The following is a 27,738-nucleotide window of genomic DNA, read 5'->3' on the forward strand; positions in this document are numbered from 1 at the left end:
TGCAAAACAAAAACGCTGGCATTGAGAAGCAATACTCTCCACATAATGAGAAACAAATAAGAACTCAGTATCTGGCACTAACGAACACCTCAAGCTAACTGTGGAATGAGTATTAATTAGGTTTCCAAAATAGCATCTTTCTGAAAAGCAGCTGAGGTGTAATATTGCTCCTTATTAATCAAAGCAATGGGACAATGTGAACTCTGCAAAAAATAAATGGTTTGCAGATGGCTGTGTGCATCTTTAATAATGACAGAAGAACACAAGTTACAGCTTTAAATGCCAGGGACCCTTTCTGCATCTCCTCCTTTTCAGAGAGCGATATTTGCAGTTTTCAAGGCAGTGAGGAAAGTGTGTTGGTTTCTTATTACATTTTCCCTGCAGCATAAATTCTGTTGATGTGCTTCCCTAATCATTCTAATTATACTGCCATATGTTGCTCTCATCTTTCTTTTTCTCTCCTAATGGGACATAGATTCTCTCTTTTGAATATGTCATTTGTTTATTACATTTATCAAGGGTTTTAACATTATATGGGACTTTTAATTGCTTTTTTAAACACTCAGCAGATTGAATATTAAAAGCAGACATGAAGGTCAACTATAAATAATATTTAAATTGCTCATGACATTTTTATTCTCTAATTTACTGGAAATATCAACTCTGTAGTCATGGTCCTGTATCTACTATTTACTTGAAACCACACACATGTCCTCCAGAGCTACTCTGGCTGCAGCCACAGTTCTGCCCTACCCCAAACCACCTTGTGCCTAGCAGAATAGGAGTCTTCCCTAGATGGGAACACTAAAATTAAGATGCATCATGCACGGTATTAAAATTTTTGACCCAAATAGTCTGCCATTAATTCCAGTTGTGAACTACTGCTGAACCCCATACAATAAAGGTGAATGTTCATTTCTGACAAGTAAGAAAAATACAGCTCACTCAAAGTCGAGCAGTCTCAAAGATAAGGAAGCACAATTTCAATAAAAGAATTCAAGATGGCCTAAAGTTAAACATGTGCTTTGCTCAGAGTACCCTGCACTGCAGAAAAAAAATCAGTGAGCCAGCTGAATGCAGAGAAAGCAAGAGACAACCAATTACTATCCAATTAACAAATTAATTTCTGGTATAATGACACCATCTCTCTTAGCTTCCATAGAAATGCATCATAGGTGAATTTGACCCTTTGGCTCATTTAATTTTGATTGAGATAATCATATCAGGCTTTATACAAATAATTAGCCAATACTTTCATGTAACTTGATGTTTATTCATGGTGTTATGATACGAGTCCCACAGTCTTTCTTGCAGGTTCAGGAGCATTGCTTGTAGGTGCACCAGCATTTGGTCCTCTGTGATGATGAGACAGCTTTAAAACTACAGTACAAATAAAAATGAAGAAACTTCTATTCTGCTTAAGTGTTCCACATTAAAGCCAAGACTGCACTTACCATTTTGATTTTTACCCCCTTATTTGGCTACAACTTTGTTACTTCTGGTTTGTAGTAATGACCTATACAGGATGTTGCAAATGCTTGAAACTCAACAGCTTTAAAGTTCATATACTATGCAACCTGTCAGAATAGCTGATTTTGGTAAAATATTATCTGTCCAAGTTCAGCTAATGAATGTAAAGTTCCCCAACAATTCTCCACTCAAAGGCCATAAGCAAAGGACTAGCCTAGGCACAAAGAAAGTATTTTGCAGGGAAGTTCATCCTAAAAGTTTTATAAGAGACTTTTTCCAATTTTTATAAGACATTTTTTCCATTTATAACTCCATGGTTATGACTTTCTTCTTTGTTCCCAGGGGAAATCTTAGATATTCACAGTTTGATAAAACTTCTGAATGTTTGCCCTGGGACATGGAAAAGGAATCTCTGGAGACCCATTAAATACTTAAATGACCAGGAAAGTAGAATTATTCCAGGAAAGTAGAATGTTTGCATAGTGTTTGACAGGGGACAATTTCTTTTACTCATAGCATTAAATTCAATTCCACTCATTTTTCCATACTGTTTTTCAAGGATGTGATTTTTAAAAAAAATGCTAAAAGGATGTACTCCCCTTTCAGACAAACTTTTTCTGCTAAATTACTGTACACAGAAATCTTGAACCTGCTTCTGGAGAATGTTAGTCATACTTACATTTTTCTTCTTTCTCATACAATAACTATGTAGTCTGTTAAAATACACATTTTAGACACTTACCACTAGTGATCTTGATTTGTTAATATGAAAGTATTTTCATCACAGTAGTGGCTTGTTTAACTTCTGGCATCTCTACTTGTGCTTGTAACTCAGATGGCACCTGGAAAAGAGGAACTGCAAAGAATGTGATATAAAGTAGTTATCTTGATTTATTTTCATCATGTACCTAGTTAGGATATGATGCATGTTTGAGCTAATGGGATTCTTTCTGTTCATTTTCAACCCAAGTAGAAAGGGGCCCTGTTTAATTCCATGTGCACTGAACTTGGATTATAAAACTTACACGATGCCATGGAGGTATCTCTCAATGTCATACCCTTCCTGAAGAATTGTTGCTAACAAGTACAATCCCTTCAATTTCAATCACAGTATGAATTTTTTATGTAAAAAATATTTTATTGGTTATGTTTTTCTTCATGTGAGGGATATTTTAGCCATAAAGGCTAAGAAGGCAAGACCCACTTAAAGAAATTGTTTTCAAACATGCTATGAGGATGTGAGTGAGTTGGTGTGGCAAACTGGGACAGTAATGGAAAAATTTTGGAGTCCCAAATGGGTGAAAGGGTTGGAAATGACCATATATACACGCTGTCACTTGTCAAAGTCAGTCATCCACAAAGGAGCAAAAATGCTCCAGGAAAACAAATTTGTAACTAATACTCAGGAGCTTCACAATCCTTGCCCTCAAATCAGATTTATTTGGGAATATCATCATAGGAAATATGGACAAATACAGCAGAATAAAAACACACAGTTGTAGATTGCCTTTTTGAAAATTAAATTTAAAAAATACTGGCTAGATCATAACCCATAACAATATTACATAATATATCTGTCATATATCTCAAGATAAAAGTACAAAATAAAACTCTTGAGGGCTCATTTATAGCTACAGCTCGTCAGTGTGCTCAATGCAGGGTACATGCCCAGAATGCTGTGGGAGAGATGCAGATACAAACACCATTTCTTAGGGCCCCATGCAGTGTTTTGGTAGCGCAGCCTTACAGGTTTCAGAGATAAAACCACTGTTCAGGGAGAGGTTCTCTCAAGAGGCCTTTCTCCCATATGAACCCAAATTTCACCCAGCCCAAAGCCTTAACCAGCATGTGTTGGCTCTATTGGTCTTTTCCATCAAAGAAAATTTCTCCTCATCCAAACAACACACCAAGCTTTGGGTCATGTCCAGGCAAAATCTTGCTAAGAATAACGGAAGGAAGAAAGAAAGAGAATCAGCTGGCATTAACAAAAAAACTAAAGACTCTTCTTGTATTTCAGGAACATCTACCACAGTGATAAAATCTGAATGCAAATGAGCAAATAGGATTACTTATATAAAAATCACTCTTCTATCCTAATGAATGAGATCTGCAGGCAATGAGCACCTCCTGTGAGCCCAGGAGCTCCTTCTGGCTTCTGCAGTGGGAGCCCCACAGGGTGCTTCAAGTTCTCTGCAGAATCTGTTATACTTTCTGCTTGTATTTTCAGGTGAAAAATTTTGCAGAGTAATAAATCTCAATGGGATAGAGACACAGAAAAAAACTTTTAAGTTCAACTATGGTAAAAGTCTGAAAGTGAAAATACAATATAAAGATTAAATTCTGTTGCTTCAGACTTTCAGTCTCAGTGAAACAAAGATTACCATGTTGAAAAACAGTCAGTAGCAAGAATATAACTGGCCCAGTTTTTAAAGAGTAGTTGTCTTTTGTTCTTTTCAAATTTGGTGGGAACTATAGATGATCTACTTATCTAAAATAAGTTTCTGACTTCTCAGATCTTAATCAAAAAGATTTTCCACTGCCACAGCATATGGCAACTTACAATTAAAAAAAGTCTGATATGACCATTAAATTTCTTCTCTTGTCATAAGGACAAAAAGAAGCCATAAGATGGTTTACATTTTATTACAAAGGAAAAAAAAAGAGTCCAACATTCCCAAAAAAGGATGCAAAGGTGCACAGAGCGATCCAGACTACTAAGAATTTGCTCAAACACCAGCAGAGAATATATAAATTCTTAACTCTTAGCAAAAAAATATTGATTGCATTATAACATCTATGATACAATTTCATCTGTTAACATTTCATTCGTTAACATCACTGTACAGAAATTTGTCCATGCTAAATACAAGCCTTGGACCAGATACACAAAACAATTTAAATGTATTTTTTACATCCTATATGCACAAACATTTCTTAAGTTAAAACTATGCATACTACTTATGCATAGCACATATATGGCTTACATATTCAATGACAGGAATTCCACCTTTTGGCATGCCCTTGTCCTAGGGCTCAGAGCTTACACTGTTCCCAGCTAAACTTTGACTGCTCTGCTGTCAGAAAAGAGACAGTCAACAGGTAGGGACATGCAAGGGTCAGCAAAGGGGATTGGTTCGTGATTCCTTCTTCAGTCAGACAAAGCGTGCCCTTGACGAGGTGGAACCTGATCCTGCTGAGCTCTGGTTGGATCCCTGAAGCAGCAGATGACCAGCACACAGGTGTCAATCACCCTTGGCACAGAGGAGAGTGCCACTGCCCCACAGGTCCCCTTCAGAGTGGACCATGGCTGATTAGAAAGACTTTTTGTTCAGTGAGGTAATGACCACAGGGTCCGAAAAGGAGAACAGGGAGTGCAGCGTCTGGAGCCACCTGAGTGCCTACAACCTGAACGGGAGCCTAGAATTTTCCTAGCAGGTTCCAGCAGAGGGAAATGAGGTTGGCTGCAGCTGTGTAAGACACCCAGACAAATCAGGAGGGGTCATGTGCAGCTCGAGGGAAGAAGAGATGAAAATGGAGTTTCTTTACGGGCACAGTTTGGGCCGGAGGGCTCATTCTGAGGCTTCTTGCAGAGGTAACTGCCTGTGTGCTGCTGTTTTTGCTGCCCCTCAAAAAGAACAAACTCTAGCAAAGATGTTGAGCATATTGTCACCTTTGCATTTGAGATAAACCATGCCATAAGGCCTCTGTGTCACCTTCCAATTCTGAGAGGCAACAAAACATTTTGCTGAAGTGAAACAATTTTCATGTATTTCTGTTGCTGTCTCTTCCACCTACAAAACAATAAATACCAGCTTCACGGTAGGGCTGACACCAGTGCTGTTGTCTTTCAAAATATTACAGGATTCAGAATGTTTTAATCTTTAACACCAGATGCTATTCAATTAATTTTAAAGAGATATTTCAAATGCTTTCAAATTTGTTCAACACCAGTTCTTTCCCTATGGCAGCCACTTCAGTTGGGAAGAATCTTCATTCATGCAGGCTGGTCAGCGTAACTTTGCAACTTCCCTGTACAGTCTACAAACATTTAATTCCAGATATTTTAAGGAAGCTAACAAGTAGGACTTTTATGGTGCATGCAGCATGATTGCATGAACAAGTATCTAGAAACACATTTCATTTTGATTTTCCATTTTCATTGGACACCAGCAGCAGTGACATGTAACAGCAATCCCAGGCAGATGACAAACATCATGTTTTCACATGTCTCATGATTAACTGGAAATGTCTGGTACCAGTGATGCAACAAAGCAAGGTCCAACTTTGGCCGAAAAGATTATTTTGGCTAGTTTAAGAAAGCAGAATAGAAGAGGAAATAGCAACACAAAAACAACTGAAAACTTGCAAATTTTTAAGTGCCTTGAGTTACCAGCTCAGGGTTTTATATTTTACATTTTTGAACATTTTGTTCAATCACTCTCCACAGAAGTAGGATGATCCAAGAACAAGTTGACAGATAACAGCCTCTGAGATCATGAGGTAGGAACAGCTAAAGTTCTTTTCTCCTGCAACAGAGGTCAAATGAAATTCATAAACAAGAGATTTCTGATACTACTACTTCCAATATTCTATATACTTGAATTAAGGATGATTTAGCACATGATCATTTAGTCTAACACTAAGGATTCAGCAATTTAAAAGTACTGTTTTTTCCTTCTTTATATTGAATTTTTTTAAGGTGACATTGAAAGTGGGGTACCCATTTCAACATTTTGTAATATAAGCACAACTGGGATGAAACAAAGAGGTTAAGAATAGCACTAAGTAAGCCTTTGTGGTATAAAACACTCCCCATTAAATGAAAGAAATGACCAAATTACCTGTCCTGCCTGAAATGTCAGAAGCTTATAAGAAATAGCAAATCTAGTTCTGTACCAGTGCTTCTGTCTGCTCCGCGGCTTTTACAATATCTTCTGACTTACAGTGTTTAGGCTCACCTGGAAGACAAACAAACATGATTGGCAACCTGAATGAGGAAGTTAACCAAGTCAAGAGAATCTCCACAGCCATAGACAGACAGAATCTGGTTCCTCAAGATATTTTAAGGATAAAATGAGGATTCAGTGACTGCTTCCTTTAATTGCTTTCTTACCAGAATCATCACCTCGAATTAAATAATCATCATGGTTTATCCACAAGGCAAAAGATAGAATGAAAGCAATAGATCACAGCATAAAACAAAACTATGAAGACTTTTACATGAGTGTGAATAAAATGCGTTTGAGTTTGTTTCAATTGTTTTTTGTTTTAGCTTATTGAAAGTCAAAATTCACCCTCTGCAAAGTGCTGTTTAAATCTTCTTTACCGTAGTCTTTCGAATCAGAGTCTAATTTCCTCCCAGATAATGAAAGATGCCGGCGTCAGGTTCTAAGAACTAATTTCAATCAGATAGGAGAAATGACACAGAGTAACACAAGCAGCTTTCAAACTAAGTGATACAACGTGAATCTCAAACAGATACTCATAGCGTTAAACTGTTACTTAAACATTCCGTCTGCTGCTTTGAATGAGTACAGCTGAGGAATAAATACACTGAGATGGTAGGCAAGGTACAATGTAGCAAACTCACAGCGTTATTTACTAACTACGTATAGTAACTTCTCAGTTTTACCCACTTGATAGAGAGATCCCGCCAGTAAGAACACTGAATGGAAAATGTCAGAAAGAAAAAGCATAGAAGTCTCAAAAGTGAAAAAGATTACCTGGGAGAAGCTTAAAAGTTATAAAAATAGTGAAGGGAATATTTTTGAAAGTTAGAAAACAAAGGCAGAAGAAACTGAAAGGGAAAGAAGATTATGCATGATCTGAAATGTAAATTGAATTATGATGGCAAGTTGAAGAAGAGACTGACAGTTCAGGAAAGAGAATTGGAGTAGAAGAAAGCAAACAGAAGAGAACAAGCATGAAGAAAGGAGAAAATTAGTGAATCTGCCACGGCTTCACTGTAAACGAATAAGAATTGCTACTGATTTCACCTTTGTTTCACTACTTTGAATGGGGGCAGAGTGTGTACTGCTCACTGCAATGCAGACACAAGCAGATGGGCCATATTCCCACAAGCAGCATCCAACACCACCCCTTATTTCCAATCAATTTAATGTAGGTGGAATAGAAAAGCAATACTTCAAAGGTTTTTAAAGTCTCAAAACTGGAATAACATTAATTAGAACAAGGATGTCTACAGATCTTTCAGCCTGTGGATCTTTTTGGAGGGATTTAGCAAAACTATATTAGCATTATTATCCATAAAAACAAACAAACAAAAACAAACAAACAAAAAACCAAACAAACAGAAAAAAGGTGAGAAAAACTATGACAGCAAATGCTATTTATTTAAATATTTAGATTTTAAACCTGGCACTTGAGTTTGTGGAAGCCTTAAAATAAAACAGTTCACAGAATCACAGAATATGTTGAGTTTAAAAGGAACCTCCAAAGATCATCCCAACCAGCTCATGGTCTCGCTCAGCACCACTGCCAAGAACCACAATCTGTGCCTGAAAGCCTTATCCAAATGCTTCTTGAACTCTGTCAGCCTTGGTGCTGTGACCACTGCCCTGGAGAACCTGTTCTGGTGGTCAGCCACCCTCTGGGTGAAGAACCTTTTGCTAATAGCCAACATAAACCTCTTCAACATAAGGAGGCCATTTTCTCAAGTTCTGTCATTGTCAGCACAGAAGAGATCAGTGCCTGCCCCTTCTTTTCCCCTTATGAGGAAGTTGTAACTGCAATGAGGTCTCCCCTCAGTCTCTTCTTCTCCAGGCTGAACAGACCAAGTAACCTCAGCTGCTTCACATATGGCTTCTACTCCAGACCCTTCCCATCCTTTGTCCTCCTCTAGAAGGTCCCTAATAGCTTAATATCTTTCTTATATTGCGGTATAAATTTCAAAAAACTTAACAGTAACTTCTATGGCATATATAGTTTTCTGTTTGTGCATCCAGTTTTTAAATATGATAAAAAAATGTGGTTGCTAATGGCTGTTATCTTATAAACCTTATATTATTTATAAATCTAACCTTCCCTCCATCCTTATCCCATGCATGAACATGGATACCTTCCCTTAGTCCCAGGATCCTGGTTTACCCAAGGAGCACTGAGGAAGCAGCAGCACAGCAATCTGCTCCTCCCCAGCTTGGACACAGAGGGCTCCACACCCACTGAGCTCCACGGGGCCACCACTGCACTGGGCGGTCACCAAGTGTTTGCCTGGCACAGATGATCCCCTGAGGCCACCTGCAGCACCATAAATCAAACTGGCATCTTGTGGTGTGGATCTGCCCACTGCAGTTTAACCTGGCTGCTCTCCAGAGGCTCTCACTGACTGACTGCTGGTGGTGTTGAATGTGCCACACGCTCAGTGGGACTGGGCAGTCCTCTCCTGCCACACACAGTAAAGCTACTGGCAGTCTGTTTTATCACAGATTCATTATCTCCCTTGCATTTTGATATCAAGGATTAATGTGGCTATCATTACCAGTGAGAAGTTAAGTTTGCCAATTAGCATTTATAAATCATTGAAATGTGGAGTTGTTTAATTAAATGTAAGCAGTTTTTAAAATTAATGTTCTAATTAATAAATCACTCAGGAGAAAAGGAAAATCATCACTTTAAAAAATCACCTTATAATAGTTTAATTTCATCTTGTACCATTCAATTAAATTAAAGTGAGATGATGGAAAGGAAAAGAGGTATTGTGGAGAAAAACAACATTCAGTCTCAACTGCAGTGGTTGTAAAAGTGACCCTCCAGTCTTCCCTTCGCACCAACCTGGACCCAGGCCAGAGCTACTCCTGCCACTAAAATATGATGGCCTACAAGAACTACACCTAGAATGAGATGTGACACAAAAAGCAGAAAACAGCCCCTTTTAAAGTTTTTTAAATGGGAAACCCCCTCATCATACCACATCTAAACATTAATTGACAGCTCCCAAGAATGCACATACATCATTTTCCCATGGTCCCCAACTTGTATAACTGAATCACAGAACACTTAATTGGATTTTCTGCTTTTTATAAAAGACAGAACAATGACAGCTAACATATGAAACTTCAACTTAAATAACCATGTTGCTTTTTCTTTTCTATCTCACCCTCCCAGCCCTATCACCTGCACGTGCTCACTTCTCCACCCCAGAAGTCAGCAAGCATTCTGGACATGCCCTTAACCTTCTGCCCCGCCATTCTCAGCTCAGAAACTACAAAAGTATAGAAGTCTTCTTCTTGAAAGAAACATGGAGAGCATCCTGACAGATGTATGGTGTCTCTTAGAATACTCAAAAAGTCTAATTTGTGAAACAGGGAAAGATCATGTGTTTGCTACCTTCTGCTTGCTTGAAGCAGCATTCCATTGACATGACCTTAGTTGAAAGAGTCCTGTCTGGATCCACTGGACATCAATAGACGTGCAAAAGCACTATTAAAAACCTAATGGCTTCTTACTCATTTAATAAATTTTGCATTTTGAAGATTTAAAGTACAATGCATTCCCTAAAAATTCTCCTGCCTTAGTAAACAAATGAGATTAACACTTTATAAGATAAGAAATCTCTGTTCTCATTGGGAATGTGGAATGTAAAGATTGACATGGCAACAGCGTGAACTAACTGTATGCTGAGTTCTATCTGATCTCTCAAACATCATTTTTGTTGGTCAGCCATCTGAAGACCCACAAGTACAGCTACACCACAACTGCCTTCTGCCAAGCCTGAAGGATGACAGATATAGCTTTTCCTTCAGCATTCCTCATCCAGGAGATGGGGAACTTCTCTAAGGCACTTAAATTTTAAGTTGAGATTTAATACAAATCTGTTGTAAAAATTACATGTCAAAAGATAAAATGTCAGTTATTAGACAACTTCAAATGTTGTGAAAGTAGTTTTAGTGTAAATATTTTGATTTAGGGCCCTAAATTAACCATCTGTTATTTCTGATGGAGAAAAACCTGTCAACAATAAAAGCATGGAGCCATGGAACGTGGAAATCTAGAGTAAGTGGGAGTTCTCCATAAAAAGGTTTTTTGAGAAATATGCCAAGTGATATACTCATGCCTAAGCTAAGCATTATAAGCACTTCAATGTTGCTGCTCAGACAATGCCATACTTCTGGCACAATATTGCAAGGCTTACTGTCATTAGAGCATTAATGAGTTTCATATTTTAAATAAAAGTGAGGAAAATAAGTGTCATTATATCCTTGATTATTCATATTGCCCTAACACCTCAAAGCTTACTCTAAGTACAAACAAACTCATAAAATATAATGAAGATGTACAGTGTCTTCCTCTTCCCTTGATTGCATCTATTCTTCATTGCTTGGGCATGTTGCCCTTGATACTGTGTTGCAATGTCCAGATACTAGACATGGTCATTTTGTGATAAAATACTTACACTCTAAAAACATATTCTGACAGTTTAGTGATTTTCTGGCTGCTCCCCTTGTCTAGCAGCTACAGTCAAGAGACTGATCTTCCTGCTTAAGTGAATGACACAGTCCCATGACAACTACAGTTGCCAAATTACATCTACTTAAGCTTAACTATTAGATTCACACTATGTTTGGGACAAAGGATGTGGTTTACAAAATAACAATCATATTAGGTGCCTAAACTAAGGGGAACAAATATTAATAGTGTAATTACTTATTCAAAAAGAAAATGTTAGAAAGTTCTGTTCTGAAAGTTTACCTTATTCTCCAGTAACAAAAGGCTATTTAATTGTAAATAGATATCTTTAAATAATTCTAAAACCATTTTTCAAGTTCAATTAAAGTATAGTCTCTAATGAATTTCCTAGTAGATCCCAAATAGCTGATATCAAGAAGTTGTTATTTATTTATATGCTTCTCTTTGATGCTTTAGGGTATATTTTACACAGGCCTGAAGGAACTGTCCTATGCTGGTGGTTTGTACAACACCTTATTTCAATATTTTATGTTGCTGTTGATGTTTGACGGGGAGATACCAGACACTGCTGCAGCTTCACCCTGGACAGTTTGATTAGACTGGCTTGTGAAGCATTACCATTCAGTGGGTCTGTATTCTGAGTCTCTTGCTGGGCATCACTGAGATCTTTCGGGTTCGGATCAGTTAGTGCATTTTTCTGAGCTGGATTCACCACTCAGAGGAGTTTCAAAAGAGACTACTTGTAGGACGATGGATCTGAGAGGACAGCTTGTACCATCACTCCCCTGACTACTCTCACTTTGTGTCTTTGTTGCCTCTTCCTGTAACCGTGCATCTGTGGAATTTCTGCTTTGGTCTTTTTCCTGTTCGACAACATTTCTCACAAGTTCTTCTACAAAGAGGGAACAAAATAGGTGAATTAGATAAGAAGGATATGCCACAAGTTTTTGATTTCAGCCTAGTGACATATAGAGCTGCACACAGGAACACTGTGAATATCAGTTTCTGTATGAGGCCATGGGCACTGTGGCAAATATGGGTCAGCTCCTGCTCCTGATTGCACAACTGCAGCTGAACTGTAGTGGTCCTCTTTCTGGTTTGATGTCTAATGTGTACCTGGTTTTGGCCATAAGACAGAGAAAGGAGCATCATCAGATGGCAGTAACCTGAAGGATGGGAGCAGGAGGGAGCATCATCAGACAGCAGTAACCTGAAGGATGGGGAGCAGGAGGACCCCTTGCTGCAAGCACGCCCCTCTGCAATGGTGATTACTGACACAGGACTAGGAAGAGCAGAGCTCATCAGGTCTGCAAGAGAGGGCATGGAGGGGAACAACTCGCTAGGGATGGGGCATCAGAGCTGAGGGGAAGCCCTGAAGGAAATTGGCCTATTAACCTGGAAAAGTCCAAACCATCAAGTTGGGAACAAGCTGGAATAAGCTATAGGAGGTTATGCATGTACTGTCCAGTACTGCTGCCATTTTGGCTAAAGGCACTTCTAGAATGGGAAGGAACAGATGTGGGGGAAACTGCACTTCAGGGGACAGTAGCAACAGGAAAAAATAATGGTTTTGGAAGGCTCTACTCCTTACTTTATTGCAGAGACCTGGAGAACAGTACAAATGAAATGGCCCAGAGTAAAAGGAGAAAGAACATAACAGCACAGAGGTGACACCAGGAGTAACTAGGTGAAAAAGAAACAGTGAATTAAAAACTTGTGATGGCAGGTGAAGAGTCCAACAAAAAAAATAAATGTACCATCTTCACAGAGGGCCTATTCTCTTGCTATTATAATCTGCATTTCATAAATTTAGATTTTAGAATCTGTACACTAGTACAGAAGATACCAAATACTGTCAATTTTAAAAGTTAGCATTGCAGTTTGAACAACATGGGCATAAAATAGCTGCATGATATTGCAAAAAATTTCTAATTTGGATGTTAGAAATTACTAAGGAAGGAAGCCAAACATTGAGATACCTATTGAGTTCAACTGGCAACTCCCAGAAACTCTGATTTTGAGTGACCAGTCCAAATCCAGGCCACAAGTGGTTGTGCATGACAACTGAAAGATAACCCAGACTGTAAGCATATTTTTAATGCTGTCAGCATTTGGCACCACCTCACTTTTCTAGATCCAGAGAAAAGTTCCCCCTGAAGTACAATTTGGTCTGTGAAATGGGATGGAAGGGAACATCTTCAAACCTGAACTGATTTACAGAAGCATGGAATTATTAATTTCCTTTTTTGTAATTTATATTTTCTCGTACACTTTTTTTAAAAATCAAGAACTTTAAAATTTGAGCAATTTCTACATTGTTAAACCATGTTTTCCAAAACTTTAGAGTCATGTTTAGTTTAGATTCCAAATCTTCTGAAACTTGGACAGGTAGTCTTTTTCTACAGACTTCAATATAGCTCTTATGAAGAGGTGGGGTTAAAGCCATTGAGAAATATGTACATGGAAGTTAATGCAAGTTATGTTCAATCTAGAGACATTATTTAAAGCACTTGTCACTCATGATATAACCTACCTACATAAAGTTTTTTTCTTAAGAAAGTGATTTATGTGCCATATTTGCCTCCAAATGGCACAACTACAGCATTTTTCCTTAGTTTCATAAAAAAACCCAAGAAAATTCAAAAATAAAGTATTCACATGCTGTTCAGCTGCATCAGTAAATTAAAAAAGAAAAGCTGAACAATGAGCACACATAAAACTAACATTAGTGTAGCTCACACTGGTGAGATATTTTTAACGAAAAAGCTAGTAAGAAGAAAGTATTTTTCTCCCTGAAAGTTGGTTTAGGACTATTCCAGACAGAACTCTGGTGTGTCTTGGTGTACCTGGTTGGCTGACAATTTTATTCTTATATAAGAAAGCTCAGAATATTCATACATGCAAAATCCACATTATTTTTTGTTCATAAAGCTGAATATCCAAATTAAAAATTGTTCTTATTCACTACCTACCAAACTTAAACTGGCAAATGAAGGTTAAGTGTTTAATCATAACAACTCCAATGGCTTGTTCCTGATTTATGTCATGATGGTCTCCAATTTCTATGGCTGTCCTTGAGTTGATCTCAAATTTGTCTAAGGATACCTAAACCAGAGCCACACTCTAACTCGGGACTAACTGATGGATGGAACTTTGAAATGAAGTATCTCTGCAACCAAGATACACTTGGTGTAAGCTGTTAATCTTAATATATACCAAGTAAAAGTTATGCCTTTTGCATTTAAACTGGTATGAGACTACAGGACCACCACCAGGAGTGGCTGGAGGGAGTGACAGACTGAGAAGCCTCAAGTACAAAATTCTCTATGATGATGTCACAAGTGTCATTAAGAACCTCCTCTGTTTTCTTAGTATTAAATCTGTCACTTGCTGGACATCTAACTCTATGTTCTGACTTGCTTTGCTCCATTCAGCTTTAATCCACTGCTAGAAAGATGAAAAATACTGGGCTCTTGTGGTGTGTCAGCCACCTGTGGAATATGCTAAATGTGATGGGAAAATAGAGATTTCTGCTTTCTATAACAGCTAATAATCGTACCCTATATTACATGGGACCTTTATATTGCATATAATACTTGGAATTCCCTATAATTTCTGCTGTCCCACATCACTTTGATGAAACAGAATTATCTAGCAGTCTAAATGAGGCTGAGATTGGGACAGGGATCAAATAAATAGAATTCAAGCAGGGCAATGCTAAATTAATCCTACTAGTGTAAGAGAAATGGAGCCGGCATGATGTCTGGCCCCCACTGCTGTGCAGGAAGAATTGTAATAAAGGCTGTGGCAGTCTCTGCCTCCAGCCAGCCACAAAATGCCAGGACCCTCTGAGGGCAGCAGGCCAGGCTGCTGCCCTTCACCCTGCACTGGGCTTCTGGGAAGAGCAAGCTCTCCCTTCTGATGGGCACATTACCATGGCCAGCCAGAGATGGAAATGGAGCATGCTATATGAACCAGGTAATCTGGTATTTGCAATATGCCAGTCTCAATATTCAATATGGATAAATAGATTAATAAGATATAAAACATTAAACAACCATCCATCTTGGCTCTCAGAAAAAAAAATTTATGTTTTGGTTTGTTTCAGTGCCTATGTCTATTAGGCACTGAAGAGATCAGGGACTGTCACAGCCATTCAGATAAAGGCAGGCAGGAGAATGTTGTGCAGTGCAGTCAACTCAGGGTATGTGTTGCTCTTGCTGCTTCTGATTTTCCTCTCTCTGCTTTAACTTGGCAAAAGTGCCAGGAGCCAGGCCTGTTTATGTATTTTTCAGCTGTTGGGTTTGTTTTCTTTACAAGAATCCAAGTGTTATTCAGCAAAATTTGTGTGAATTCCTCTATAAAATAAATGGTTTCTACTAATCCTGTTTATGGAAAACTGTGCTTTAAGGCAGGATTTCAGAAAGAGCACAGAAATGCAGAATAGTTCTTTATGAGAAGCAATAATGGCATTTTACACAAACATGATAGAAAAGGTACCCTTCTTCCACTGTGTTCAGGCTGTTGGAAAAATAACTGTAGTATAATATTTGGTTTGGAAAACTGGCAGGACTTGTAAGGCAATTTCCAAATTTCAGAACAGCTGAAAAATTCTGGTACTCAGAAATTTTGTATTTGCAGAAAATGTATTAATTAGTGAAGGCAACTTCTTTCCTCTCTTTAAAATATTTTTATTATTATTATACTATTTTTTCATTAAGTTACTATGTTTTTTGTTTTGTTTTTCACTTAATAGGTGTCAGAACATTTAATTGATTTCTTTAAGTTCTTTTTTTTTTATTTTTTGCTGGAGTGAGTGGGAGCATTGAATCCCTATCAGTCCAATGAAAGATTACCATGTCCAAGAAAGACTAAAACTGTCACAAGACTCAATCTCTATCCCCTGGCTTTAGGAGTCTGTGGTGTCCCCAAAGTACCCCAGAGGCCCTGGAGGTTCTGTACTATCAGCTACAGCACTGCTTTCCAGCAGCCCTGTTTGCTACTGCCCGTGTGTGCAGCAACACTTTCAGGACATGGTCCAAGTGCTGAGGAAGTTTTGCTACATTTTGGAACTTTCTCTTCTGTACGTGTCCAACTTTCTTTTCCTTACCTTTCTGTAGTACACAGAAGAGAATTCAACTGCTGTGACCTGCACAGCACATGGCTTGTAAATTACCTTCCTGTTTACAGCAACTGCATCACTTGAGCAAGTCTTGATTTAACGGGAATAGAGAGGAAAAACACTAAAGCCACAGGACATCTCAAACCAGCTAATGGCAGTGACTGTAAATCCCAGTAAAACAAATATCTGCTCAATCACACTGCTATTTTCATTGGCTGTGTTGAAAATAAGCTACAATTCTTAATCCTTATGGAAAGATGTGATGACATAAAAGTTTTAACAATTAGAAAAACACTGAATTAGAGAGGAAAGCTGTTTATTTCCACGAAGAATTAAATTATTTGAGAACTCTGTAATGAAGAATGCTGCTGGATGTTATGGAATCTCTGTGTATACTATGACAAAATTTGATTTCTAGGTTTGTCTGCCTTCTTTTATGATAAAACAAAATTCCAGAAAGCGGTGACAAAACACCGAAACCAGGACAACATGGGAAGGAAATGTACCTTTCTAGAAAACATGTTCTCACATCAGCTATTTTAAAGAGAAAATTAAAAGACCAGGACATAGCATCAAAATTCTGCAGAGAAGGAGAGGACTGATCCTGGTGTCTCTGGAACTACAAGTCTAAAGATGCATCCAAAAGTTCCCAAACAACCATGATTATCCCCAACAAACCTGCCATTTTCAAACCCAAGAAAATATTGCAGTAACCCACAGAGTTCTTTAGATACTGATTCCTTCCACTTTCAACTCATCACAAAAATTTCATCACAGCTCTAGGAGTGTATAAAACCACTGCCAACCACTTAATCCAGTGGCACTTAATGTTATAGCATTATGTCATATAGAAAAAGTAGCAAAGACCAAATTAGCTAATTAAATCAAAACTTTTCACTAAAGGACTTGGTTAAAAATAATTTGTGAGTTTATGGTTTCCTAGGGTTGCTACCTCCACCTTCTACTTCTCTTTTGCTGTTAAGCTGTAAGCACAAGGGATTGAACGCTGGAAGTTTTGGGACAAGGAATGGAAGGGACATGCTGCTGTGATCCTGTTATAGGGAAAAGGTGCTTTAAGTGATGTAGACTGTCATGTGCAGGGATGGGCCAGCTCTCTGATGTGTACTCTAGGGAGATATAAAACAGGTTCCATTATTAGGTGAGTTACCATTCCTTAGTCTGTGATTTACCAGATATTGCCAATACCAAATATTTCTTCCAACTCTTAGCTCAACCCACTCCTTGCACTTACTCAGACCATGCTGAAAAATTCTTCTTTTCCCACCTAACACGTTTCTGAATTAGTTCAGAAACTGCTTATGACCTAAGCATTTTAGCACTGCAATTAAAATCACTGTCACTGATACTAGATGGGACTCCTTTAGCCTCCTGAGTTGATTACTTTCCAACAGAATAAAACCGCCCATTAGGGAAGATTTCATGTGCCAAACTGTCAGTCAGTTTCTGTGACTGTCACACACATCCTCCCACGGCCCACCCTTCCTAGAGGCTGCTAAGTCACATTAACATGCTATCAGATCATCACTCTCAGATTTTCACATTTCAGCAGCTGCTATTCTCTTCTTGTTAGTGAGTCTGCAGAGCAAATCTTTCAGACAAAATGGAACTGAACCCTGTGGTTATTGTGACTGGAAGTATGCAGAACTGAAAGTGCCCGAGGGGAGCCTGCAGGTACCATGCACAGGTCTTTCAGAAGAGACATTTGTTATTCAAAATTGCTGCCCGTGGGGGGGAAAAAAGCTTATCTCTACTCCGAAGATGCAATAGTTGTTATTTTGTCACATTTTTAGCATCAAAATTAAACAGAGGACAGTGTGAGAGACTTGTTCAGCCTCACATATTTTTCATCCCACCTTGATGAGGTCAGTCATTCCAGACATACACTTTCAAGCCATGCAGCCCAGTGTACTGACAGAATTGTTGATGAAAACATTTGTCACTGATGTCTTTCCATACAGATAATGCAAACTTGGGTCAGGTCCTGTAACATTTAATTCTTTAGAAGAGTTACATAAGCATAAGATGAAAACAGTAAGTTTGTAATACAACTGCTCTTGTATTATCCTGAAGATGGGCCCATTTGATTGGCAGCTGGACTTTTGGTGTGCTGTTCTGCATACCCTTGTGTTGCTATATGACCTCAGGTGAATGTCCTGAGCTAATAAAGTTCATTATAAACAGAAATTAATTATATTTTGTATCCCCGCAACTTTACTTACAATGAAAACTACTGAAGAGATTAAAGCCTGTAAATCAACAAGCATGAGTATTAGTCTGTACCCTTACATTTTGTTAAGAGTACTTGAGCTTGCCAAGCACAGACCAATTTTATTAGTAAATCTTTGGAACATTTTTATAGAACAAACGAAGTATGAAAAAATGAATAAATTGTATTTAAAAAATATTAAATAACTGTGTTACAATTGTGTTCTAAGAAGGGCACTGAGAAGGATCTTATATGGTAGTTAAATCTTTCCCAATAAATTTTGTGCTTTTTACAGGCTTCTCAGTAGGTCAATAACTTTCACACCCTAAAATCCACTTAGAACACATATTCTCTAATGAAAGAACCTCCCAGATACATCTAAGCACATTTACCGTCCATTTGTTACAATACAATAATTGCAAACAGCAGCAGCCATCAACAATATGTGTTGGAAAAAGCACAGGATGAAATACTATCTTCATCACTGTGTTGAGTTGAACAGAAACAGATTATCTGGTGATTGGGTCTTGGAATATTAATTAAACATCAAGGCTTCCAAATTAAAATCCCAGATGTTTGATCATTATGATAATTCCCTGTTAACAGCACTCCCTGAAAGGCCTGAGAAATATTCCTCCAATTCTCCAGTGGTGAAAGGTTGAAGACCCTTAGGCTACAGAGCACTGAGCTACTTGGCATCAATTACACAAGCCATGGCCTTTTTAGCAAAGTGGAGCTATCCTGTTTACTGAGCCTTCTGTTAAGGAGGCTTTCAGACAGCTGCCTAGGTAGATAAAAACTTCCTTACTAACACAGGCCTTTCCAAAAAGCACACTATTCCTTGCACAAGCTACTTGCTCTGAATCAAGCCTCAACAGCAACTGTCTTTTCAGGGAGAGGTAGCACCAGCATCTCCAGGAGAGCTTTTCTGTCAACAACACTGGCAGTGAGAATTGGTCTTTTTCCCTGCACTGCCTGGCACAGGAGTCAGACCATCCTCTCTGGTCCCTGCTCCAGCTGAACCGCCTCCCGCCAGCGCTACATGCGGAACCTTATCCTGAAAAGCTGCCTTGAGTTCAGGTCATCCTCAGGAAATTATATGGAATGTTGCTAGTTTCCTTTCTGTACTCCTTGTGCTCTGTAGTACTACATTTTATAGAGACAACTTCTCCTGAGCCTGTGAACTAAACTGGGAGCAATGTCTGGTGTTTGCAGAGACCATTGACAAGAATACAGATGGTTCCTTTAACAGCACAAGCTCTGTTTGTCATAGTCAGCTCAGGAAGTGTGTTTGAAGATCTACACTGGGAACCAGCCTGTTTACTACCACAACACATCCACATACATGTGACCTCCTCAGTGCATTCAGAAATTTGACTTGTCATAAATTATCTAGCTAGGAACAATAATAGTACTGCTTTCTCTCAGTACATGCTCTTGTAACATATGAATAAAACCCAACTTCATACATATGCTCAAAGCAGCCTAAAGCTTTTCCATCAAGCATGGAGTCAGAGAAGGTAGCATGAGATCTAGACAAAATGGGAATAATTATCTAAAGTTCAAGGCCTCAGGTAATAACCTGAGTTACAAGCTTAGTCAAATTTGGTTAATCTGAAAAGAATTTCAAGTGGAAGGGGGATGTATTGCAATATTTTTTATTCTTTATTAGATGTTCGTTTTGAACAGCCTGATTAAGGATTTTCAGCCTTTGCAGGGTACAGCTTCAGAGAAGTTACATTGGACCACTGAAGAACTGGTTGAACTCTCTTTTCCATTTAGTGGCAAGGATTACATGCTACCTCAGAAAGTCCTCTACAGAAAACTATTGTTACTTAACAAAAAAGTCTCAGGGCTGACCTATGGACTGTGGATGCAGACATTCCATTCCCAATGAATGGAAAATATAACTTCCATAAAACCTATATAATCCACCTCACAGCTGTTAATTAATAAGAACACCTTACTATCTGTTTACTAACAAAATATAAATGTGTACTCAAAAGTATTTGCATTATTCACAAAGTTTGCTCTACAGGCTAAATTGGCACCCTGAAGTTCTTTATGTCATGCTCCAGTCAACTGCAGATGTTGCTGCAAGATGCCTCTTTGTGGCAGCAGATTTCTATAAATCTTTTCCTCATAGAGTAGTTCAAAAACTAGATTCAGCCACAATAACACAGAGACAAAATTGTTCATCAGGTGCTGGCCCCAACACCAGCTATTTTCTTATTTTCTTACTTACCCAGCAGCTTCCCTAATGTATGTTTTACTGCAAATCCATAATTCTGTTCAGGAAGTACGTGGACATGTTTCATTACTCAAGTTGATGGAAGAAAGGAGGTTAGGACAACCACAATCTCAACAAAATCCATCGAGCCTTGAACAGTAACATCTCTGGTTGCCAGAGTACAAAGCATGCCCAGAGTTTCCTGGATTTTGCTGGGCCTCACATTGATATTGACAGCAACCTTACCTGAAGTAATTTTAAAATCTCTTGCTGCAAGTAGCTTTGTGTTTTCTATGCCTGTCAACAGTCCAGTAAAACTGGGCTAAATATATCAGTAATTTATAAAGGACAGCAAAGCACTGGGAATGAAGTAGAAACAGTGCCCCTTGATAGCACTGTACCCCTCCAGAACAATATACCAAAAACTTTATGCACCAGAATCAAACTGGTTAGTTGTGTGTAACTGGAAATGGCAAACTTCCAGACAACAAATTATTCATTACACCACATTGAAGGACCTTTCATTTCACCAGCTCAGGGTTGCTTGATTTCTGCAGGCTGTAGCTAAGTGGCCTTGGGCACTCTGATGGTCTTCTGTTCTTACTGACCACTCCAAATTAGTAGTTTTTCCCTTTTGACCAGCCATTATTGGTTGGGCAACACCAAAGGAAACAATTGGCTATATAAAGCTTCTCAGGAAGAAGAAATAATATTAATGGAATCCTCTCCTCAGATGCCCCTTCCCACCTGACTCTTTCAAACCTTTGTCACAAAAGATATACGGAAGCTTACTTTTAATAGCCTCCTAATGAGAATATTCATTTGCAATTCAGCACTAAATTGGATTTTATCACTGTTTAGCTCTCTTTTTCTGTCTTGTCTGACACCTCTTTGGGAAAAAAGACATTGATTTGGATGATGGCATGAAAAACAAAGCTGGCACTGGGTTTCTGGATATCATTCCCAGCTGTCAGTATCAGGTCATGTACAGTAAGACCAGTCTCAGCAGTGAAATGCTATGCTGAAATATTTCAGGTACTTACTAAGAAATTACACAGACCACAGACAAAATATTCCCAAATTCACTTAACCTAGATTGAAGCTATAAACTTTTCTCAACAAATATCACTCAGGTGACTGAAAAATATTTCATACAGGTAACTGTGATTTCAGGTAATTTTCAGGTATGGCTTAGGAACTGCAATACTCGGTGCAGGTTTGGCTTTATTAACTATCAACTGGCAAATGAAGAGTCACTTTTGGTTTGCTTGGGCCTAATGCATGCAGTGATTGCCCAAATCTTTAGATCCACTGGGTCATTTATATAATTGCCTACAGCATAGTCCCAAGAAGCCTGCAATACAGAATTTTGTTCCATACAGTGGGGAACAAATAGCATTTCTAATAGCAAAGTACAACTTTTATGTTTCTGAAGAAATGCAGCAGCACACACCACTTTGAATTGTTGATTTTGGCATTTAAAACAGATGTCAGCATCAGTTACAATTAAAAGCGAAAGAATGCATATTTCTAAACCAGACCTCTAAAGATAAGCTGTGCAGCACAGAGCCTTCTTGCACAGGCTATATTATTTATTCTCATCCCCTAACCACCTGCACCTCCTTAGACCTCCTGGGAGAGCAAAACAGGAGCATCTAAAACAAATATTAAGACATAAAATATATGAATACAAGACAACTATGCCTTTTCACAGGTTGAGAGAAATTAAAAAATGAATGTAGGTGAGATCTTAGGGAGTAACCTATAAAACATTATACCTTAACATATCATACCTTCTGCTGCTAATTCTTTCCATCTTTCTTTGTTTGCTTGAATGATCTTCATCAAGTTGTCCTTGAAGCCCCTTAGGTCTACAGTTGCTAGAGAATTTTCTGTGTGAGTCCCTCCATCACCTGTACTTTTAAACCCTGGTCGTCTTTGTGCTTCAGCATTGCTTACTGCTCCCAAGCTATTTTGGCTGGACAAGGGAAAAAAACCCAAATTATAAACACAGGCAATTTTAATAATACACAAACAGTTCATGCCAATCAAGTTGCTTAGAAACTAACTTTTTTTTATTACCAGAGTGTGCCTAAATTAAAAGATGTCTTGCTGTCCATTTTCCAGGGAATTTTTGAAAAAAAATGTGACAGCTGAAAATACATTACTCGTAATCCAACTCTAAAAAGAATGTTTACGCAGCCATTTTGGAGCAGCTTCTTAACTGTGTTTTTGAATGGTGAATGTTATCTTTGGGTCTCACAGGAAAGACATCTGATCATTATTTTTTGACCCATTTAAAAAAACAAAGACATGACGTATATGACGGGTAAGTCTTGCTTGAGCTGGAAATTCTCTTCAAGGTACAAAGATTCAGGTGTAGGCAAAACAAGATTTGAGTGGCTTTAAAATCCACTAAATAGAGACTGCAGCTACTTTACATCTACAGGTAAGCAGAAGTGAAATTATCCATATGTGTATATGGCAGGAAAAAAAATAATGAATGCTCTTTTTTCCTTAGAATTAAAAACTAAGACCTATTTCCAGCCTTGTGCAGGTACTCAGGTCTTAATAGGTTTTCTTTACTCAACTTTGCTGCATGGCTTATTTCATTGGTACCACAGACAGATGTTAATATGCATACAAATTGGTTTCCATTAATCACAAAATAATTGCAGTGAACATATGAAAAAGAACTTAACAAGAAGAATTGACTGTAATTTCTATGTGGCCCAGAGATGTTGAATGGGATAGAATGGAAAGAATAGGCCATAATTCTAATGTTTTCCAGACACCATCTCGTGGTGTCCACACAGTAGTGTGTGTGCAATTCTCTGGCTCAGATTTTCTCCATCATACTACAGGTTCTCCACTCTCCTCAGAAGTGTGGCACTTGATTCCATACAAAGAAAAAATCCCTTTATCCTCCATCACATGAGGAAGTTTTGCTGGATCATAAGCCTTTTTTCATTTGCCATTCAGTCATGAACATCAACCAAAAATGAAGCCTGAAGTTGCTAATCATTTGCAGCTGCTAATCACTCATTTGTGAAGGAGTATGTAAACAAATTTGTTATCAGTAATACGTTAGTTTAGCCCTGTTCCCCAAAACACTTAGAACACCATCATAAACACCTACTTCTAGTAACTCCTACTTGCTTCTAGTAAGCAAAATATAGGAAAGCTATTGCAGACCTATCATTTAGTAACCTCAGTGAAAGCTCAAATTGCAGTTTTAAAATGAAATACAAATATAATAACAGAAGCAGTATTTGTAAAGGCAGTATCTGAATATTCAACAATGCTTTCAGCAAGAAGCCACTCAAATTACACTGCTGTACCTACTTTGCCTTATAGGTACAGGAATTTCAATATCCTATTGGAAAGATGATCTTTAAAAACTGTAGAAATAAATTTCATGGTTTGTATATGTTTATTCTGATCATTACTGGGACTTTGCCTTTTTATATGTACAATTGTTCTGTGAATGGGGCAAACCATCACACTGCAAATACAACGCAGCCCCACAGGGTGGCAATACTGCACAGCTGTTTGTTACCTCCCCAGCTTCATATAACCAAGATAATTCTGTGAATCACATTATTATAATTATTACGTGAGCTTATGTTAGTTCAATAACAAAGCAGTGCATTCATACCTGGGGGTCCCAAATGCAGGACTTTCAGATTTTGTCGCTTCCTCTATAAGAGGCATAACAATTTTCTCCATTGAATCAGTAAGAAGAGAAAATGTGGGTTCTACTATGAAATCAATGAAACCTAAAGAAAAAGAGAGAAAATCAGGTTTTCTATTTCCACAAGTCTCAAATCTAAACATGAATACTCGCTATTAGGCTGATTTTCTAACTGCAGTCCCAATTCAATATACTAGATACCACTAGTATAATCTTGAAGAAAAAACCACAATTGAAACAAGAGACACCTGAAGCTGTATAGATATAAGTAGATATTAATAATTACAGTTTTTCATTCTTTTTTCTTGTAAATTTTATGCACTGCTGAACACACCTACCATTTGAAATGAGTATTAATTATTGACTAGAAGGGAAGCTACTGTTGAGCCAGAGTGCTACAAGGCATGCTGTCTCTTTTACCATTTGGAGCTTCTTCCCAAGGAGTTAATATTTCAAATTGCTGTTTATTATTCTGTGGAGGTAAAGTGTTATTTCACAGTGTGTAGGAGGGCTCTGTCAAATCAGTGAAGAGAACAAGTAATATCCTTAGGAGACAGCATTCATCCCACAGTTCTGAGATGTCAGCTCTGAACAATGTCTTTTACATTCTAAAGTGCTCATCACGGTATGGAATGACACAGTGAGAGAATGAAGTATTATTCTCTACTGAGCACTTAACAGAAAAAAATATGTTAAAACATGAGCTAGCAATGGATTTCCAGATGTCTTCATGCTCTAACCATGAAACACAGCGTGAAAGTGAGCAACAGTCTAGAATCCAACTTCTCTCCTGCAGTAGATATGATGCTTAAACATATTGGCTTCAACCTCCCAGTGAAATGGAATAAAGAATATGAAAAGTGACTGAGTGCAGTGGTCCTTGTCACCCCCGGGAGGCTTGACCCTCTGTAGCTTGACCCTGAGACACTGACAGGCTTACTTACAGTCCAGGGGGCTGATTTATTAATTAGCTTTGAGATGCATCTACAAATTGGTACTTTCGGGTTATAATAGAGATAGACCTGTGAGTTCTTAAGCAAGAGATAAGCAGTTGAGGACATGATCTGCCAGACTCTAAAGTGTGTACAGTAGAAGCTGGACTCATGTCCAGTTATCTTGGTTAATCCCTCTCCTACCCCTCCCTCATATATGGTGAAATTACATCATGTTCTTTTGAGACCAGCACCATTCTTCTGCAAAAGCACAGGAGTTTGGTGAACAGATAGGTGCAAAGAAATACCTTCCATATGATGGAATTTTGAACATTTAATATTCAAAATGGGTAAATGAAATGTCCTTGTGAATTTACATGCTCCTACACAGACAGAAAAAATGAGAAAAGTACATTTTGTTGTTACCTATTTGAGACTGAGCTACCAAAGTGGACTTGCGGTCACAAAGTGGGGAAAATTGAAGACCTAAAGCAGCCTCCTTGTCTCCCTGTAAACAACAATGTTTAATATTATAAGCATATATTTGATGGTGGGACAGAACGACAAAGGCATATGAATATTCTTAGTATTTATTAAAGATTTCTTCATTAATTTATATTCTTAAATAAAAACAAGTCAGACAAATCTTCAAATCTTCATATTTTGATTAAGAGTCTAAATTCTGACTTACTTTTGGCAACTTTTATGTAAAGAAGCTTACTGCAAGTTCTCCTCAAAAGCAAGGCATCTGCTAATGAGATTTAAAATATATGAAGTCCTTGTATTCACAATTTAGTTCTGCTGATCCAGATGTAATGGGATTAGAGATACTTAGACATGTTAGTAATAGTATGCCAAATGCTGAGTGTTTCCTTCTATTACACTGGTTCATCCAGCATGTAAAAATACTTCAATGTATTTACTCATGTCAAGTGTATGAACTGACTTGAACTTATTCTCACTAGCAGGCATGTCTCTCTGCTGCTGAAACCACAAAAAATACAAATTCAGTTTCATTACAAGGAAGATTTGTACAACCTAGCACTGAAATATTTTCAGCACTTAGCAGATTAGAAGAGTCTTTTTTGTTGCAACAGTCTTAACAGACAGGAAGGTGTATCTCCATTTTCAGCACGGTAGACCAACTGATTTGCAAAACCTCAAAAGAAAAGTCCCATGGCACAAAAAAAAAAAAAAAAACCAAACCCAAAAACCCAAAAGAGACATCTTTCAAAGGATGTTATAATTGGTGTTGCTGGACAAACCTGGCTGCCAGAAGCACTGACATTATAGATATAGGAAAACCTAAAAACCTATAATAAACTTATATATTTGTAATGGAGAGTGCTGTTAGATTATCATTCAGAGGGGAGAACTGCATGAACATACCATTCTCCCAAGGAAAACTGGGAAAACATAAACTGATGGATGAAGGGGGCAGTATTAACCTTCCTTAGTCTTTTTATCATGTCTCTCTGAAGTATATTTGGAAAAGGCTTAGAACCATAAAAGCAGTAAAACCAATCCAGCCACAGGAACAGATGCAATTCACAGATTGCATTTCATGTGAAAGTGGAGAGCTTTATCACTAAGGCCATTAAATTTTATATTGAAGTGTTAATAATTTGAACTCAGAGTGTGGAAGAACACATGAGCACTTGCTACTAGGAGCAGTGGGAGTGGCATCTCGATGTAAATACAAGGGCCAGATTGTAATATCATATAAACTGGGGTAGTTCTAACTATTTCAGCCATGGTTGAATACAGGATTTCTAAAGTAGTACTAAAATTGCAATCTTCTCATCTAAAGGTATTAAAAAAAAAAAAAAAGAAAATTCCACACTAATAATGGATGAGTTTGGATTTTTTTGGTTTTGTTTTCAAGTAGCTCTTTACCCTAATTATTAATTACTTTGCAATAAACATAATATTAATTAATACTTAAGTGTCATTTAAATCTAAGACTCCTGTAAATTGTAATAATGGACACATCACTGATATTTAAACTAGTCGTTAGAATTTAACAGGATTTAAAAACAAGATACAAATCAAACAGTAAAAAAATTCTTTGTCCAGGCCCTAGACTCTCTTTTTAACTTTCTTTTAATGTCTCTGGATCTATTCAGACTGAGACTAGAGTGTTATAGGCACCGTGGAACTTCTTTGAGTTACTGGAACTATGTATTTCTTTACTTTTAAGGATTTGAGATGGGTGGTTGTATTTCTATTTTAAACAAGTAACTCAGATTTTCCTTGATATTACAATATACTTTCTGTAGCTGTTGCTATTAAACTGAAAGTGTTGTTGGGCTTTTTTTCCTGAAGTTAACACTGGCATATATTTTAACCATTAGCTGTAGTTAACAAAGTTTTTGTCAAGGTGGATGTTCATATTTTTGCCGGTGCTCACTACTTTGAAAGCTGTCTGTGAAAGCATTGGATTTGCATTGGCTTCTTTCAGAATCTACTGCTATTCTCATAAGGCACAGAAGTAGTTGAATCTTTAAAGAAACGAAGAGGAGGAATTAAGGGGTTTCATATACATTTGGACTACTTCATCCTGGCTGGCATGGATTTGGAAATCCCAGCGATTTCTATCACACAGGCTCAGATGACAGAGCAGAGGATGCACAACAA

At 37.9% G+C, this 27,738-nt stretch overlaps 1 protein-coding gene across 1 annotated transcript in view; it reads right to left on the reverse strand.

Moving 5' to 3' along the window:
- Positions 1-2,890: 2,890 nt before the first annotated feature.
- PDE1A (phosphodiesterase 1A) overlaps positions 2,891-27,738 on the reverse strand; it is a 144,880-nt gene continuing 120,032 nt past the window's right edge. Inside the window, 7 exon segments of the mRNA XM_030277596.4 lie at positions 2,891-5,996; positions 6,312-6,428; positions 11,515-11,582; positions 11,584-11,788; positions 22,269-22,453; positions 24,134-24,254; positions 25,528-25,609. Of these exon segments, the coding sequence (XP_030133456.4) occupies positions 6,355-6,428; positions 11,515-11,582; positions 11,584-11,788; positions 22,269-22,453; positions 24,134-24,254; positions 25,528-25,609 (735 nt within the window). The 3' untranslated portion in view covers positions 2,891-5,996; positions 6,312-6,354.

This window comes from Taeniopygia guttata, chromosome 7 (genome assembly GCF_048771995.1).
Source record: "Taeniopygia guttata chromosome 7, bTaeGut7.mat, whole genome shotgun sequence".
In the NCBI taxonomy this organism is placed as follows: domain Eukaryota; kingdom Metazoa; phylum Chordata; class Aves; order Passeriformes; family Estrildidae; genus Taeniopygia; species Taeniopygia guttata.